This window comes from Patiria miniata, unplaced genomic scaffold (assembly GCF_015706575.1).
Source record: "Patiria miniata isolate m_02_andy unplaced genomic scaffold, ASM1570657v1 HiC_scaffold_10, whole genome shotgun sequence".
Taxonomy (NCBI): Eukaryota; Metazoa; Echinodermata; class Asteroidea; order Valvatida; family Asterinidae; genus Patiria; species Patiria miniata.
In genome coordinates, this window is record NW_024037048.1 from 6,184,197 (window position 1) to 6,201,569 (window position 17,373).

Sequence of the window (17,373 nt, forward strand, 5' to 3'; positions counted from 1 at the left end):
AATTTCAATTCTCTTTATGAATTTTCTATTTCTATATTATATTTTAACTATAAAAAAAATTCTTTTTTATTCATCTGTGTTGCTTTTGGGTCACTGACACAAAGATTCATTACAGGACGGAACGGAAAAAAAGTAGAACGGGATAGGAATGTGATGAGAAAAATAGAGTTAAATGGATAGTAATGGATTTAAACCGAATGCTTCCAAGACAAGTCAGGAAAGAATGTTGCAACCTGACGCCCCTTTTTTTCTCTATATATCATATCAATGAAGGTCAGTCATTGCAAAAAATGATGATAAGACATGAATCTGGGACTGAGAAACATTTCCAATTTTGGCACTAAAAAGCTAGTTGTGCACAAGGCACCACCATGGCGCACTGCATCTAGTTCACACTGAAATATTCACAGGGGTGGAAAGATCTAAATCTTTGTCTTTAAGTTGTTTAAATTAATTTTGGGGTGTTTCAAAGTAATTCTTTGATTTCACCGAGGGGAGGGGGGTATTTTCACTGGTGAAAACAATCAGTCAACATGTTTCAAAACTGAAGGTTTCAAGAGAGATAACACACATACAAAATAAAACAACGAAACGTTGTTCGACTGTTGTTCGACTGTCGGTATCTAATTAAATATATTTTCACATCACTCACGATAATCATCTCTGCAAAGACAATTCTACTGAAAAAAGGTGAGGGACTAAAATCCACAACTGGTAATACACAACATATTAATTCATGCTTTTTTAAAATATAGGAGAAAATGCTGTGTCAACTTGGCATTTATGACTATAGGAAGCGCACTGCATCCCAAATTTATTTTATGGTACAATTTTGTGGTGCTGTAATCAGAATATACACACGCTCAGGGCCTAATTTCACGGTGCAGCTTAAAGAGGATGTGGAATGCTCGAAGACATTTCCGTCATTTTTCGGGTATATGTAGCCTAAGGTGTGATGAAATAAAAACGACTATTGTTTCTGTCATGAAATGAGTACAAAAGGTACTTTTGAGAGCTGTTTTTCAGGTCCAGTTTCGACCCGAACGTGCAACTGTGTAAATGTCGTCGTTGCGGGCAGCAAACAAAACACAGTAAATCGTGACGTAATAAACAGGACTCCCGATGCGCAGTATAGTAGCCAGTGATCTCCATATACACAGACTGTGTATATGAAGATATATGTGTCTGTGTCTGTGTATATGGAGATCAATGGCAGTAGCATACACGAGTCCTGTTTATTACGTCACGATTTACTGTGTTTTGTTTGCTGCCCGCAACGACGACTTTTACACAGTTGCACGTTCGGGTCGAAACTGGACCTGAAAAACAGCTCTCAAAAGTACCTTTTGTACTCATTTCATGACAGAAACAATAGTCGTTTTTATTTCATCACACCTTAGGCTACATATACCCGAAAAATGACGGAAATGTCTTCGAGCATTCCACAACCTCTTTAACAGCAGAAGAGTTGCGCTTAGCAAAGCAAACAAATTTGCTAACCTCAAGCACTATTTCACCGCATGGATGTGCTAGCGGTCGTGTGTGCATGGAGATTTCTATTGTTACGTCACTTTAAGCAAATTTTGTCTTTGAAGTAAGGGTACCTTATGCTGTGCTTATGGTCTCCATGAAAAAGACGGAGGCTTTGCTTAGCAGAAAATCATGTGCTAAGCAGCACCGTGAAATTGGGCCCAGCTCAGACATGTCAGAAAACGTTTGCTTTAATAGAAAAAACATACCAAATGTACATGTATATTGATTGCTATAAATGGTTGCTTGATTTTTGCTCGGAAATTCTGCTAGCAGCTTGCAAGAAATTTCCCAAACAGTAATAAGAAAAAAACTATCTGCAAATGTTGGTACTCTGGATCCATGCGAATGCCCTTAGTAATTAAATGTGTAATTATTAATTACAATAAGAGACCCAATGTACAGGTTTACATACTCAACACGCCAGAAGATGTACTTTCCAATATCAAATAAAAGACCAGAAAACACTGTAATGATGTGAACAGTGATGTCAAACATGAATGAATAATCAAATACAGAAAGAAAAAAAACCTTCATGCAAACCGAACCCAAGTCCGTAAGTTCATAAAAGGCCTAACTACAGCAAAACAAATATTCAGATTTTGCTGGAGTATATTTATGATTGTCACAGAAGTGTAATTTATGGACGGCAAATGATTTATGTCTGATAAATGTGACAACAGAAAAACAGTTTCTAATCATACATCCACTTGCCTCTCAACATTAGAAGTGCTTGTTTCGTGGATCCTTTCTGTAATCTACAAATCTGGAAAAATCCCAGCGCTTAGAATCGGGCTTTAGAATAGGTTCCTTTCTTCTTCAAGACCTCTGACCGTGAACAACTAGCAATATATCTGGAAGACCTATGCAAATACTATTGTTTAGGGCATGTTCAACTGATCACAAAACTGTTTTTTTTTTGGTATGTTAATTTGAATACTACAGTCGAACCCTGATAAGAAGAGCACTGTAATTACAACATTCTGCTTATAACAAACAACATTTTAGGTGCCAAGTCTTTGCTCCCCATTACTGTTAATACAAGGTACCTGTTATAACAAGGTACCTGTTATAACAAGGTCATTTGTAAAGTCCCAAGGACCTTGTTATAAAGGTGTTTGACTTTATTATATTCTGGAAGTTAACAGAGAGTCAGGTTGGCGCAGCGGTTCTTTCCTCGCCTTCCACCGTTGTGACCCGGGTTTGATTCCTGCCCTGGCCACATGTGGTTTGGGTTTTCTAGCATCTGATTCCGTAGGTTTTCCCCAGAATATCTTTCTAGGGTTTTCCTCCCTGTAAAACTGTAATTTCTTCTCATTGTCTTCTCTCTACAGGTTTCTTCAGGCTCGCGAGCTACAGTGCCTAGGGCGCTTTTGAGGAATCCTTGGTTTCATTACCAGAAACAAAAAACAAGGTGTTCTTGATGGCATTTGGCAACATTTTTGTGCCATTTGATTTGCACGTTTAAAAAATTCCCACACTGTGACTTAATACAAAAGAACTATAGGGCAAATAAGAACAATGGAGAGTAATTCTATTAATGTTCTTCAAGTCACATAGCCATGATGGTCACATAATTAACCTTTTCCATTAAAAAAAACCTATCAAGAAACAGTGACTTTTTAGGGGAGGGGCTCAGGGGTAGTCCGAGTATCATCCAGTGTGCAGCAGAGCCCTCTCCGTAACCAATGTCTGATATAATTATGTGAGCATGCAAATTTTATGTGACCCCACGCGCCAGCCAATAGGAGTTTACTTTAGAAATTGTGACGTCATTGCGATCAGAAACGTGGACTAAGCTGTTGATTGGTCAATTTGACTGCCATGTTTTTGCAATACAATAGGTTAACTTGATGAGGGGCCCGCTGAATGGTCAGAATCTCGAGGTCAAGACGCAGTCTTGTTTTGCATAATTTTTACCCCTTTACCCCTTGTAATGCAAGGGGATATTCCTTAGACTGCTCAGGGAGAGACCAACACATAAATATCAATCGGTTTCTAAAAGACAAACTCCCTTAAATTTGGTTTACACAATTTTGGTCTTTGGGAATTTAGGGGGGATAATTTCACGTCCCCTTTTAAAACCAAAAACACACATGTAGCATAAACTCGATAAAAATGCAAATTTACACAATGGTTATCCAAATTCAAACATGTAAAATAGAGCTAATTTGATTACGGATGTGAACAGAAACAAAACTAAAATACTTTTAGGTACACACAATTTCACATAGGAACACTCTTCCTATTGCACCGGTGCATCATTTCTTCTCCAAGAGAAATAGCATAAATGCTATACACATATACGTAGCTGCTTTTTTTGTAAAATTTCCTCTTTATAAAAAAAATGTACACTCCTGAAATCATGCATCTACACGTACGATGTGACTTCCTTTAACAGCACATGCATTAATTATCACACTTGAATTTAATTTTTGAGCAACACAGAAAATTAGCGTTTTGCATTTCAAAATTTTTTACAAGTTTCTTTTGATAAGTATAAAAATGTGTGGTTGTAATCTTTCTCCACACAGCGGATTTGGACAAACCCAATTTGTGCTTAAAATATTACGTTTGGTCAGAGTTTTCCAAAAATCGGATATTTAAACTAAAAGTGGCATGCCTACCAAACCTTTGGCCCCTTTTTCCCAAATTCATTTCCAAGGCCCTGAAATAAGTTCCTAAAAAGACATATCATAGCGATGAAAAATGAAGAATCTTCACAAGATGGAGCACATTTTGGATTTCTGAACAGACCCCGACCCTTGACCTCCGACCCCGGCAGATTGTGCTCTGGGTTTCCCCGACGACGCCCTGTTGGCTTTGCCCGCTGGTGTGACGCTCTGGGGTCTGCTCAGGGGTTTGTCCTGGGGTGGGGAACCATTGGGGGAGGTGTTACCAAACGACGTGGCCTTCCTGCGATCGGCGTCTGCCACCGCTGTCTTCAGTGCGTCTGGATCGCTCTCTTTGTTAGCCGTCTTGTCCCCTTTCTGTTAACAAATTGTTCACATAAAGAGTTGTCATATTAGCTGGAGTGCATTTTTGCGAACATGACCAGAAACATGTTTGTGATGTCAAAGTGATAACCAGAAACATGTTTGCCATATGAGCACAAAAATGCTGAACCAAGAAAAGTTGTGACATTTTGACAAGTTCTGGCCAGTCCCAGCGAAATTCGGACAATGCCTTGTAGGCTTGTAGGTTGTACAGCATTTGGCTCGCTGGCTACTTGCTGTACATCTTTGAGTGAGTATTACACATACGTGCATGTGGTCAAATCATTTCCCTATCCATACAAGAGAAAAGGGGAACACAATCTAAAATCTCCATCAGTTTAACTTCAACTTACCTGTGCATCAGTGTAGAGCATCTTAGCAGCGTCGCCCAGCTCCACCTTGATGAGCTTCCCGTTGTAGCCTTTGCCCTTGAGGTTCAGGGTTTTCTCCGCGACCTGCTCTACACCCCAATCAAAATCCTGCGTCATCTCTGCACGAACACAAAGAAATAAAGTGGGAACAAATTTCAAACTTCCGATCAGGTTGAAGTAAAGATGACAAGTGTTAGATTTTGAGAAAAGGGTCTTTAGAGATAATAATAATAATAATAATAATAATGGAGTCTTATATAGCGCACGTGTCTACCAACAATTAGGTACTCAAGGCGCTGGAAATTATGTCAATTATTAAAGAAAGATAAATAAAGTTTATGAGAAATATGAGACCCATTATGTAGCACCTTATAATGGTTTACAAGGTGCTGCGGCGCACATTGCAGCCACTGCCAGAAACACCATTGCAAACCCCTTCTCTTAGCGATAAGTGTTACTGGGTTCTTTAACGTGCATTACACAACACACGGGACCTACGGCTTTACGTCCCATCCGAAGGACGAAGCAATAATGGTAAAGTGCCTTGCTCAAGAGCACAAGCACCATGTTCCCACGGTCAAGATTCGAACCCATGCACCACGGCACACGGGTCGAACACCGTAACCATTGGACCACAGCGCCCCATGGGAGTTTTACCACAATCATTTTAAAATGAAATATTTTATCATGCAATAAAAATTGATGTTGAAGTTGTTCAAAAAAACAAGAGGTTCGTGACCACAGCTTTCTCAAAACACACTCTTTTACAATTTTTTTTTTTGAGATGTACATTTGTTATGAGTTGATAAATGCATGATAAATACATGTTCAAGTCATCACAATTCAATTGATTACATGTATCACAGACGGTCCACCTGAATGCCCTGCAAAGTGAACTAAACATACAAAACATTTGAAGCGAAATTCACTGAGGTTGAAACTTTTACAAAGCTGTATCACAAATTCTCACTGTGACGTCAAAACTTTGTGATGGTGTGCACTTTCACACCAGGTATGATAGCTAGATCTGTTTTATACTTATGACCTAACTTGACTATCCCAAACTTTGATTTGTGTTTAAAGGGAAAATACAACATTTGCAAACATCAAAAAATAAAACAACAAAAATCATTTTGAAATACCTTGCTGGACTGTTAGTGAATGACAGTGTAAAGCATCCTGTAAAATCATGGCACCTGGTATACTGTCATTTTCAAGAAAAGTGGTATTTTTGTATCAATTTCCAATGCTGATCGGCCGATCAGCGTTGGAAACTGGCTTTTTTTTCAAATACTGGCCCCAATTGACCATCACACTTGTTTGCAATCGATTACAAACCTATGAACGGGTACGAGCCAGCTAGACTGGTTCCCTGACCTTACAATTCCCCAATGTATGTAAACTGCTCTGTTTCTTCTTATATAGAGTCAGGGAACCAGACTACAGGAAAATGATCGTTTTTCTTGGTTTTTATAGCATTTTCGAACCCAAAACCTCAAAAAAGTCGGTGTAACTAGATTTGCTATATATTTCCAACCCCCCAATTCCATCCATTTCTGAAAATTACAGCAAAAGCAAATGATGTATATTCCCTTTAACTTTGAATAACTTTGTAATTGGCATGTCAGCTTACTCTAGAAAATTAAACATTAAATTCAATTGTTGTCTATGCCATTACATGCCAATAAAAAGTCCAAACACATGCCAATCACAAGTCAACTCACCAGTCTGCTCCGGGAATGAACAATAACGAAGGAATGTCTTTATTACAGTTGATGTGAACAGATTGGAACTTGACTTTGAACTAAACGACTTTTGATTGGGTTTTGACAGTCTCTAGAAGAGGACTTGCAGAGATGCCAAATTTACAGACTAGAAAATAGTAATGATTCTTTGTGCAAAGAGTAATGCTAATGTAAATACATAGGACAACAGTCAAGTTTAAGAGTAACCACAGTACTTTTCAGAGTAGCCACAATGTTGGCGTATAGGACAGCTGGAATTTTCAAGAGTAGTAACATGCCTCAAAATCCTAATAATTACTCCAAAAAGAGTCATGGTTGGCATCTCTGGGACCTGCTCTACGCCCCATTTGTCTTTTGTTGGTTTTTCTACATTCATACCGTTTGCTTTAATTGTGCTTTCTTTTGCTTGCATCATCCATTTTATAAACTGTGTCGTTGTATCACTAGTATGTTTCGTATGTCCGTCTGTAAAGTTTATTAGGTTTACGTCCACTCCGTTTGTTTGTCTGTTTCTGTTTTCATTGTTTTGTTGTGTTTTGTCTTTGAATTTAGTCTTCCTTTTTCAGTATTGTTTATATGTATATATATATATTTTTTGTTGTGTTCAAAGCCGTGTTCCCGTTGGACTTTTTCTTCAGCGGCCACGCGGAAAATTATCGTGATTGGCTTTGGTGTAATTCTACCGTGCATTCCCACCTGGACTTATATTCCGCGACGGAACGGTTCATTCGCTGTTCGAGACTGGCAGAATGTCACACATTGCGGGCGTTGTGCACAGTCACCTTTGACCTATGCGGGATATGACGTGCCTGTGACGTATTTTTTGCGCGCTGAATTTAGTCGGCCAGGTTATTTCTCCTGTGCCTTCATCAGCATTTTCACGTTCATCTAGCCCAATTAAACTCCTCACAAAATCGATCAAATCTGCCATGTTTCTAACTAGTAAAGTAGAGAAACTGCAGCAGCTGGACGAGATTGAAAAAAGCGCTGCAGCTGAGCGTAGTACATGCTACACACGCTGTGTACGGTACGATGATAATATCACACCGCCATCAGTGCAAACGAGACAGGGAACCATACTACCATTTTCGCGCGAATTCTGTGTATACAGTAAGTGTTGTTGTTTGCATAGCGTTTTACAGCGTGGACACGTTAGGTTTACAGCGCGGAGCGTTCCCATTGGACTTTTTAGCGGCCCTGTTAAGTTACCGTGGCTGCGCGGAAGTCTTCCGCGTCCTCTTTCGGCCTGTTAGTTTTACATCACGGTCGCGGTAAGTTGACAGGGACGTCAGTTTACCGTGTGTCCCCATTGGATTTAATTTTGTCATTCTACAGAAAAGTCGCGGTACTTTAACCAAAAAAAGTCCAATGGGAACACGGCTTAAGGCATTCCCTTTGTAAGCTCCGGCTTCTTGTGTAATGCCTCCACTTAGTAGTTTTTTATGTAACAATTGTTTTGTTTTCTAAAGTGCTTGTTCATGTGAAAATAAATGTTTCTAAAATGAAATGGAAATGGAAATGTGTTGTTTTGTGATGAACCCAATTATACAAGACTGTCTACACGTACCGATTTTGTCCAGTGTCAGCATTTGGAAGTGCTCCTGCGTCAGCCCCTCAGGCGGCCACGCCACGTGGGCCAGGATGCAAGGCAGTATGGGTCGACCGCTCGCCTTGCACACGTCCAAGACGGTAACCGCCCGCTGGCTGGTGCCTATCTCAGGCCCCAGGCAGCATACCAGCGAGTCACAGGTCTTGACGGAGGCTGTCAGGTCAGAGGTCAGGGTGGAGTTGTTGAGGGCGTCCTTCTGTGGCAGAACGGTGGCGAAACCTTTGGTCTCCAATCTGATTGGATTAAAAAAAGGGCGAGGATTGTTAGGCCAAAAAAAAAAGTCTCTGGTCAGACCAAAGTTCCAGAATTGATGCGGGAATGTGGTTTTTTTTTTCCGTGCTTTGATTGTACAGCCGTTATATGACACAATACCGAACAGTCTAAGAGTTTTAACTCCACAAACAACGGACAAGGAAATAAGTGGCATATTTCATGTATTTAGACACGCTTTAGTTCACAATCACAATTGCTCACATCGCATGTCATCGTGTTGATACGAGTGTAGCTGACTAGCCGCCATTGTTGTTGATCAGCTGGCAGCAACTTCGTACCCATTGTCTACTTTCATTTGTTCAACATCAACCTCGTAACGGATCTATCACTGGGTACGAGCTGCCCACGAACATATGAGGCAGTGCGGCAATAGAGGGTGCTGTTGTTGCTAGCGCGGAAAATTTTGAGAAAAAAAAACCCAACTTTGACTTGCCCGATCAAAATCAAAGCAAGCGCTGACCAGAGACCTACTATTTTTTTTTTGGCCCTATTGTAGATTCCACGATCTTTTTTAATATCCTAATGTGCATGCCATCCATGATTTGTGTAAGAGGCGTACTAGTGCAAAGGATTATGGGGTGATTTTTTTTGTTGGCACACACATTGTGAAGCGTCCTACCGTCTGAAACCATATTTAGATTTTTGTAAACTTTATGAAAATTCTTGGTAAATCTGATGCTATACCCTTTCAAGTTGTGATGTTCTCAGGAGATGGTCATATTTGAATTACAGGGTGAGTAAAAAAAAAAAACCCAAAATATCAGGGCCACTGTCTAAGTGAAGTTCTGCATGTAGCACTAAACCTCGGATATGAAAGCCCAATTCATACACTCTCATTTGGTACATAAATCATTCAAATCACTCATGTACTTTTCAAGTTTTTCAAGAATTTCAAACGCAACCATCGTTTTAAAGTTCTGTCCACAGATCACAAACAATGTAGCTGTTCTTTCAGCAAAACAAAAACAATTCACATAGGGATGTGTGTGAATTGTTTTCCTTGTGCTGAAAGAACGCACACCTTTTTTGTGGACAAACTTTAAAACGGTTGTGTTTGAAATTCCGCAACTTGAAAAGTACATGAGTGATTTGAATAATTCTTGTACTACACGAAAGCATATGAATTGGGCTTCCATATCCTAGATTTTAAAAGTGCTACATGGAGAACTTCACTAAAACAATAGTCCCGACATTTGGGTTTCATATTTTTTTTTTTCACCCTGTATTTGGCATTCGAGGGGCTATTTACTCACTTTGCCTGTATGTGTGTAGCCTCATTGTAGCGCACAGGGTCACAGTAGATATAGATCTTGTATTTGTTGAGGTGGTTTTGGGTGCGTTCTGCTGGGGAGGCCGGCCGGGCCTGTCTGTCCTCTGCTGTCTGTTTGTGGTCTCCAGCTATGAAAGGTTCAGATTAAAATTGACGGTACATACTTCGAAAAACTTACAGGGAGAAACCTTCAAACCTAAAGATATAGTCCATCATTTGTAATTTGTGCATTTTGTTCGTTTGAAGCAACAAAAGTGTTCAAAATCTAATGAAGGATACTGAACAACTAACCTGATGAAGTTTCAGCTCAGCTTCAGCTGTCTATTCCGAGAAAAACAGCATTCTAGGATCTCAATTTCAAATCAAAAGTTGCTGGATCATGTTTTGAATTGGGCCTGAATTCAGCATCCGAGACACGTTCTCACTGAGCCGGTTGCAGCTATATGCGATGTCGCGCACTGATCCGACGAATTGTAGCAAACCGCATGCGTGTGCGTCATGCCAATGCTTGTGCGCGCTTCACCGAATAACAAAACGAAGTACTAATTTAAATTTTCCTACGGTGCGTCTTAAGAGGCACCGTTGGAAAGGCCTTCTTTTGTTGATTACTTCAAAATGACAGCTTGCCAGAAAGAATAATTTCACAGGAGTTTAGTCCCCTTACCATCTTTCAACCAAGTATGTTTTTTAACAATAATTACGCCAGTTACTTTTCGGATGGCTGCAAATGATGGACTCTGGCTTTAATATAAATCCAGTGCAATGCACCTTCATCACATGACACAGTGAAGTATTACAGATTTTGTGCATGGTCAGTTGAATTGGCTTCATGATCACTGTGAAAGCTTTGTGTGGTCAACTCTGAGTAACTCTATCCCTTAAAAATTTGTTAAGATACTTTTGCCTTGAAATTTATCTGCATTATTTAACTGTAAATTTAATTATTTAAGTTATAATAATGGGACTAAACCCTCTGTGAAACGTCCATTAAAAGACGCATTGTCAGAAATTTCCGTTACGTAGTTGGTTTTCAATTCGGCGAAGCGCACGCAATCATTGACATGAGGCACACGCTCGCTGTTGCTATAATTTGTCGGATCAGTGCACGACAATCGGCTCAGTGAGAATCTGCTCGGATGCTGAATTTAGGCCCAAAACTCTGACTCAGCAACTTCTTATTATTATAAGATGGAATTTTTGCGTCGGGGTGATATAAATCAAATTAGGTTTTGCCCTTCACCGACGTTTAAACACTGTATACTCAGTGTGTTACCTCCCGAGTGAAAGTTGGAAAAAATCACTCGGGTGGGACTCGAACCCACGACCTCCTGCTTTCTAGTGCAGATGTCTTACCACTTGACCACCGAGCTAACGGGATCGGTTGGCTGGGCTGCTATGTACATCAGATTCGAACCAGCCAACCGATCCCGTTAGCTCGGTGGTCGAGTGGTAAGACATCTGCACTAGAAAGCAGGAGGTCGTGGGTTCGAGTCCCACCCGAGTGATTTTTTCCAACTTTCACTCGGGAGGTAACACACTGAGTATACAGTGTTTAAACGTCGGTGAAGAGCAAAACCTAATTTGATTAACTTCTTATTAGTTTTCTCGAAATATACAGCATTCATTGAGCTGAAACTTCATCAGGTTAGTTGTTAAGCAGGTTAGATTTTGAGCGCTTTTGATGCTTCATAATGCACAAAATTTAACTACAAATGATGGACTGTACCTTTCAATTATTTAAAATGTTGCACAGGTATGCCAAGTTTTGTAAAAACCAATCGTCGGTTCATTGTGCAGCTGTGCAACAACTTTGTTGCGCATATCCTATGCATTGCGTAAGTTACACATTGTTTCATGAAACTGTCTGGTTAGCGTAGAGGTCATAGGTTTGACATGTGATGAGTTATGAGGACCTGACTTCCAACACTAACTGAGAGCTTTACCTGCGTCTTTCTTGGCCTGGGTAATCGCCTTCCCGAGATGCTCGGCATCTGCTAGCCAGTTGCTTATGTCACCCATAGAGGGCGGGCTGCAGCTGTTTATGATGTCAACCTCACTTCCTGCAAGAAGGAGAATAGAAATGTCGAAATCTTTGTCTTTCCAAATACCGATTAGAAGCTTCCGATTAGATGTCTAGGGAGCATGCACGGCCAGTAGGCAGCCATTTCGGCACTCTTGGCCGTAATCAACCTCTCACAGTCACGAACACTGCCCACACAGGTACCCATTTACTCCAGGGTGGAGAGAAGCAATGAGTGACAAAGCGTCTGCTCAAGGGTACAAGCACCATTACCCTGGACTCGACCCACAACCTGAAGGATTACCCGCAGACCACAAATTCGATGCTCCAGACCACTAGGCCAGGGCACTCCACGCGTACACAATGTGGAACAACAGAATGTTCAATAACCGTTACTGATAGCTATACATATGTGTACACGTACATGTATCCGTGCAGATGTGAAACTACCCTCTTGATGGTAAGTAATAACAGGCCCATTTAGCTCTCGGTATAGCGGGCACATGTGGTCCAATGGTAGAGCACAGGATTCATGATCGTGAGGTTGTGGGTTCGAGCCCCACCGTGGCCATGCGTGTTGTGCCCTTGAGTAAGGCGCTTTACCTCAATTACTCCTCTCAACCCAGGTGTTAAATGGGTATTATTCAATGCTGGGAAGGTAACAGACTCGCTGTGAAGGAGGTGTGGCGATCCCCCCACAGCAGCATATGAGTCTGGCACAATCGCTAACTAAAGAGAGATAGGCACTCTGCTCCTGTGAACACATGCAGGTTCGTCCCCTTAACCTTTTTTTTTTATTCAGTACTCACCATACTTGTAGAGTGAGATGATGGGATAGAATCCCCCCGCGGGTTGCTGCATGGCCTGGTGGTGGATGACAATGCCGTTGATAGCGCAGTAGACCACCACGACTTGTTGGGCGCGATCGTTTGGTTGGTTCTTCACGGACGGGTAGACGATACCGAAGCCCAGACGGTCCCCACTCTCAAGGTACTGCTTCTGGGACAGCACTGGGTCAAAATGAAGATTAAAATGAGATTGAATTTTGAGTGGGAGATGAGTATGATTTCAATATTGGGTTTTTCAGTTACCATCACTAAATTGCTGTACGTTTTGTAAGCACTGCATAAACTTATCTGCCGATCACCATCACTGAATTTGGGCAACTCACAATGCAGGAGTTTGCCACGGAGTCTTTTTTTTTCCCAGTTCATTGTGGGGGGTGGTCGACACATTCGCAGCGCGGGACATTTGAAATTGTTCATTTTTTCCGGTCAGTAGTTTGGTCAGTAGTTTTGTAAGCATATGATTCGAGTATCTGTTTGCCCTTTTCTTTTCTTTTGATCAATATGGCGTTTTTAGTATTAAGGCGGCAGAACGCTATGCCCCAATCTATAACAAATTAGCTCAAGTTGTCTACTGACACTCATTCAAATGGGCCAAGTTTTGTCGACTGTAAACTTGAAAAATGGACTCTCCATGGCAAACTCTTGGTGGCACACTGCAATGTGAATCCCCTGAATTGTTGCCACACTTCTGTGCATCACACCATGCATTCTTAATTTGAGGTGGACTTTGAAAATCTTAAATCAAATTAGGTTTTGCCCTTCATCGACATATTAACACTGTATACTCAGTGTGTTACCTCCCGAGTGAAAGGTGGACAAAATCACTCGGGTGGGACTCGAACCCACGACCTCCTGCTTTCTAGTGCAGATGTCTTACCACTCGACCACCGAGCTAATGGGATCGGTTGGCCGGTTCGAATCTAATGTACATAGCAGCGGGTACTTGAAAATCTTATTGGTCGATGGACCTCTGAGCAATTTGCCACCTTAAGAATGGCTTCCAATATTAGTTACTGAATAAGTGCTGTATCAGATTTGGACTTGCCAATGAAATCTCTGTGGTCAAAAGAAGTCTGCACAGGTAAACTCTTGCACAGCATTGTGTATGCAATCGCAGACCCACTTTTCAATTTCAAAAGATTTTAAATACATCTTGCACAACGGAAATTAATGTCTTTATTTGTTGGGATGTCAGAACGTTTAATCTCACAAGATGAGGATGCTCTTTGTAAACTAAAGTAAAGTCTGTCCCGAGCCAATATGGCCCATCAGGCCAGCATTTATCTCCGGTTTCAGTGGCATGAAACGACTTGAGAATATTTCTGTTCCCCCTGGATGGGATAACAGTCCATCGCAGGTTACTCCCCAGCTAATGCCGGTACCCATGCATACTCATGGGTAGAGAGAGGCAAGTGGAGATGAAGTGGCTCGCCCAAGGACACAACATATGACCAACGGCTGGATTCGAACCCCTGACCCTCTGATCATGAGTCACGAAACCCTAACCGCTAGGCCACACTTCCCCTCTTTGTAATGGGTATGAATTATGAATCGGTTAAAAACTCCCCAAGACCATTCTGTGGGAACTGGGTACAGTACTAGATTCCCAACAAAATCAACAGATCTTTCAACAACCTGTGACAAATTGACATGAACGTTTTTTTGGAGTACTTACTATTGTGAGACAGGGCGTCTTTGAAGCCGATACTATTGCTGTTGCAGTAGTATCGGATGTCCCTGGTGGCCTCGTCGTGGGTCAGTTTCTTGAACGGTTTGATGCCCATGTCGTTGGTCAGTCCGATGACCGGGGCTTTGCTGACCTTCTGGGTCGGAGTGGACAATAACTTGGAGTGGACAACCACTTCAAAATAGCTCCAGGCTGCAAAGAGAAATCACAAGTAAATTAAACCAACTTAATGGCAAGAATGTTGTATACATAGGTATGCAACTGGGAATTTAGAGAACAAAAAACGAGGAAACTCCAAATCACACAAGACTTTGTACAATTTGTAATGGCATTCACGAGAAGTTAAAAACGAGGAAATCAGCGGATCCGAGGAAAAGTTGCATGCCTGTATAACCCAGTGTGGTCATTTAAAATTAACCCTCCTTGTGGGAAGTTGATATTCAGACAAATATGAGAAACCCTTTAAAACCCTGCATGTCTGTTTCAGAGGAAGGGATATGTGTTAAAGTAACTGTGTCACACAGAGAGGCACTGCACAAAAACAGCACTGTGGAGAGCAGTGAAGCATGACTGCTTCTGCCTGCTAAATCCAACAAAAGAACTGTGTATGAATTTGAAAGTGTTAGGCATAATCAACAGATTTCATCATCGGAATTTGAGGTGTGAGCGCCAACTCTATGGGCAAAAGTGGTTTTGTAAACTTTGTGGGGCTGTATGTGAAGTGCAGATGACTTCTGAAAGCCCTTGCTTCACTTTCCTTAACTCTAACCCTGCTAATTATGCAACAAAGCTACAAAGGTAAACAGTTGTTGCATACTGTTGTATTTAACAGGCAACTCAAAACCCTGTACATTGTTGCATTTAGCAGGGGTAACTTTCTGCTCATAGTGCCAAAGTGATACAACAACATCCACTGTTGCATTTGGTTGCATTTGGCAGGGTAACTGCTTGGTGCCAAGGCTGGTATGGTACTGGGTTCACTGCACAATGCACCAGAACCCACTGTTGCAATTTGTTGCATTTAGCAGGGTTGGATTTCAGCCAGCTTGCATGTTGTTGCATTTGGCAGGGTTGGATTTCAGCCAGCTTGCATGTTGTTGCATTTGGCAGGGTTGGATTTCAGCCAGCTTGCATGTTGTTGCATTTGGCAGGGTTGGATTTCAGCCAGCTTGCATGTTGTTGCATTTAGCAGGGTTGGATTTCAGCCAGCTTGCATGTTGTTGCATTTGGCAGGGTTGGATTTCAGCCAGCTTGCATGTTGTTGCATTTGGCAGGGTTGGATTTCAGCCAGCTTGCATGTTGTTGCATTTGGCAGGGTTGGATTTCAGCCAGCTTGCATGTTGTTGCATTTGGCAGGGTTGGATTTCAGCCAGCTTGCATGTTGTTGCATTTGGCAGGGTTGGATTTCAGCCAGCTTGCATGTTGTTGCATTTGGCAGGGTTGGATTTCAGCCAGCTTGCATGTTGTTGCATTTGGCAGGGTTGGATTTCAGCCAGCTTGCATGTTGTTGCATTTGGCAGGGTGCCTAGAGAAAACCTGTTAATTAGGTTAGGGATAATACCTGAATAAACTTCTCCACGCTCATACTTACCCCTGGTAAGAGGTTGGGGTGATCGCAAACACATGGCTCGTAACCTTCTCATCTTCTTCAGTACACTGAGTCTGGAGTCACGGATGCAAAGCCCAGTACACTTCATCCAACTGGACAGCTTGTCCTGTCACATTTTCGAATGTTAAAAGAATCAAAACTGCATTTGGTGTTGGGATTAATTCATCCTAAATCATCTTCTCCCATCAAAAGAATTTTTTTTCTTTGTTTCTCGAATTCGTGGAGACAAAGGTATTCCTTATGCAACAAATTTATTGCGCAGCTGCGCGATAAACTTATGCACAAAACTTGGCATAGCTCCGAAGGGTCTTAAATAATCTGAACATCTTGGACTAGAAGACTAATAGCATTTACAATGGCTGTTTGTGTATGATTTTGTTCGTTCTTGAAACAGTCGTTGAATCACCTCCAACCGCCAATTTGAAAACAGTTTCTTTTCTGGCTTTCTTCAGAATCATGCGGCAACTCTAAAAACTCTGTCACAAGAAAAATAGAAATTCTTTTACTTCAAACACAAGCTGTGAGCGTCTTGTATCAACCTTGAAAAGTTGTGCAATATAGCAGGCTCCACCACGATCAGGATTGCCGATAAAATAGGTCATTTTCAGTCGCTACACCACTAATTATGCCACCTAAAATGATTGCGCAAGTTACGCCATGATTTGTTGCACTTTCATGATAGTGTGTAAGTCTGCACTTACACACTATCATGAAAGTTTCATGAAATTGTCATAACTGAAATGTTACGCAATTTGCACAATAAATTGTGCTGTGCAAGTGGACTTATGCCATTATGTAAAGTTTCGTGCAATCTGCTGCAGATTTGTGATGGACTTGTGACCATACTTGTGATTGACTTTATTACAACCCTGCATGCGTTTGAAGCTAAACGCTAATATTTTCAGAGGCCCAACCCACATGAAACACTTGCAACCTACATGCAAACAATGCTATGGCAGACCCTATGTACATTGAGAAAGATTTGAGGCTTTGCATGGTGGAGACACTAACGAATGAAAGGTTTGCAAAAACACCCGGTTGGAATAATATCTCAAACTAAGAGAATGGTTCTGAAAAGAACCGGGGAAATACACTCTCATGTACATTGTAATATCGTTAATGCTTAAGACCTTCTTCCAAAAAGAAATGGGTTACGTGCACATAAAGATAAAAGAGTGCGTAGAGAGACAAACCAATAAGAGTGACTTTTGCAAAGCACAGCACGCTACACCTGTATTTTGACCAATCAGAACAAAGGTGGTTGTGACATCATTCAGCTTTGTCACGATGTTGACCCTGCAAAACTTCCACAAATTTACATAAATGTACATCATTTTTGCCATTTTACATAATAGTTACATTTCCTTCTTGTTTTTTACAAGTCTAGTGTTACCTTTTCATAAATCGGCCAATGC

At 41.2% G+C, this 17,373-nt stretch overlaps 1 protein-coding gene and 1 non-coding gene across 2 annotated transcripts in view; one reads left to right on the top strand and one right to left on the bottom strand.

The window, feature by feature from the left end:
* Nucleotides 1–1,963: 1,963 nt before the first annotated feature.
* Nucleotides 1,964–17,373, bottom strand: part of LOC119736351 — a 31,713-nt gene continuing 16,303 nt past the window's right edge. Inside the window, exons 12-19 of the mRNA XM_038210366.1 lie at nucleotides 15,941–16,064; nucleotides 14,338–14,541; nucleotides 12,624–12,824; nucleotides 11,738–11,854; nucleotides 9,778–9,922; nucleotides 8,210–8,484; nucleotides 4,880–5,016; nucleotides 1,964–4,520 (exon numbers count right to left, since the gene is read on the bottom strand). Coding sequence (XP_038066294.1) covers nucleotides 4,251–4,520; nucleotides 4,880–5,016; nucleotides 8,210–8,484; nucleotides 9,778–9,922; nucleotides 11,738–11,854; nucleotides 12,624–12,824; nucleotides 14,338–14,541; nucleotides 15,941–16,064 — 1,473 coding nt within the window. The 3' untranslated portion in view covers nucleotides 1,964–4,250. The remainder of the gene's footprint in view (nucleotides 4,521–4,879; nucleotides 5,017–8,209; nucleotides 8,485–9,777; nucleotides 9,923–11,737; nucleotides 11,855–12,623; nucleotides 12,825–14,337; nucleotides 14,542–15,940; nucleotides 16,065–17,373) is intronic.
* On the top strand, nucleotides 12,313–12,385 carry Trnam-cau. The gene has a single exon. It is a non-coding gene; the product is annotated as a tRNA-Met (tRNA).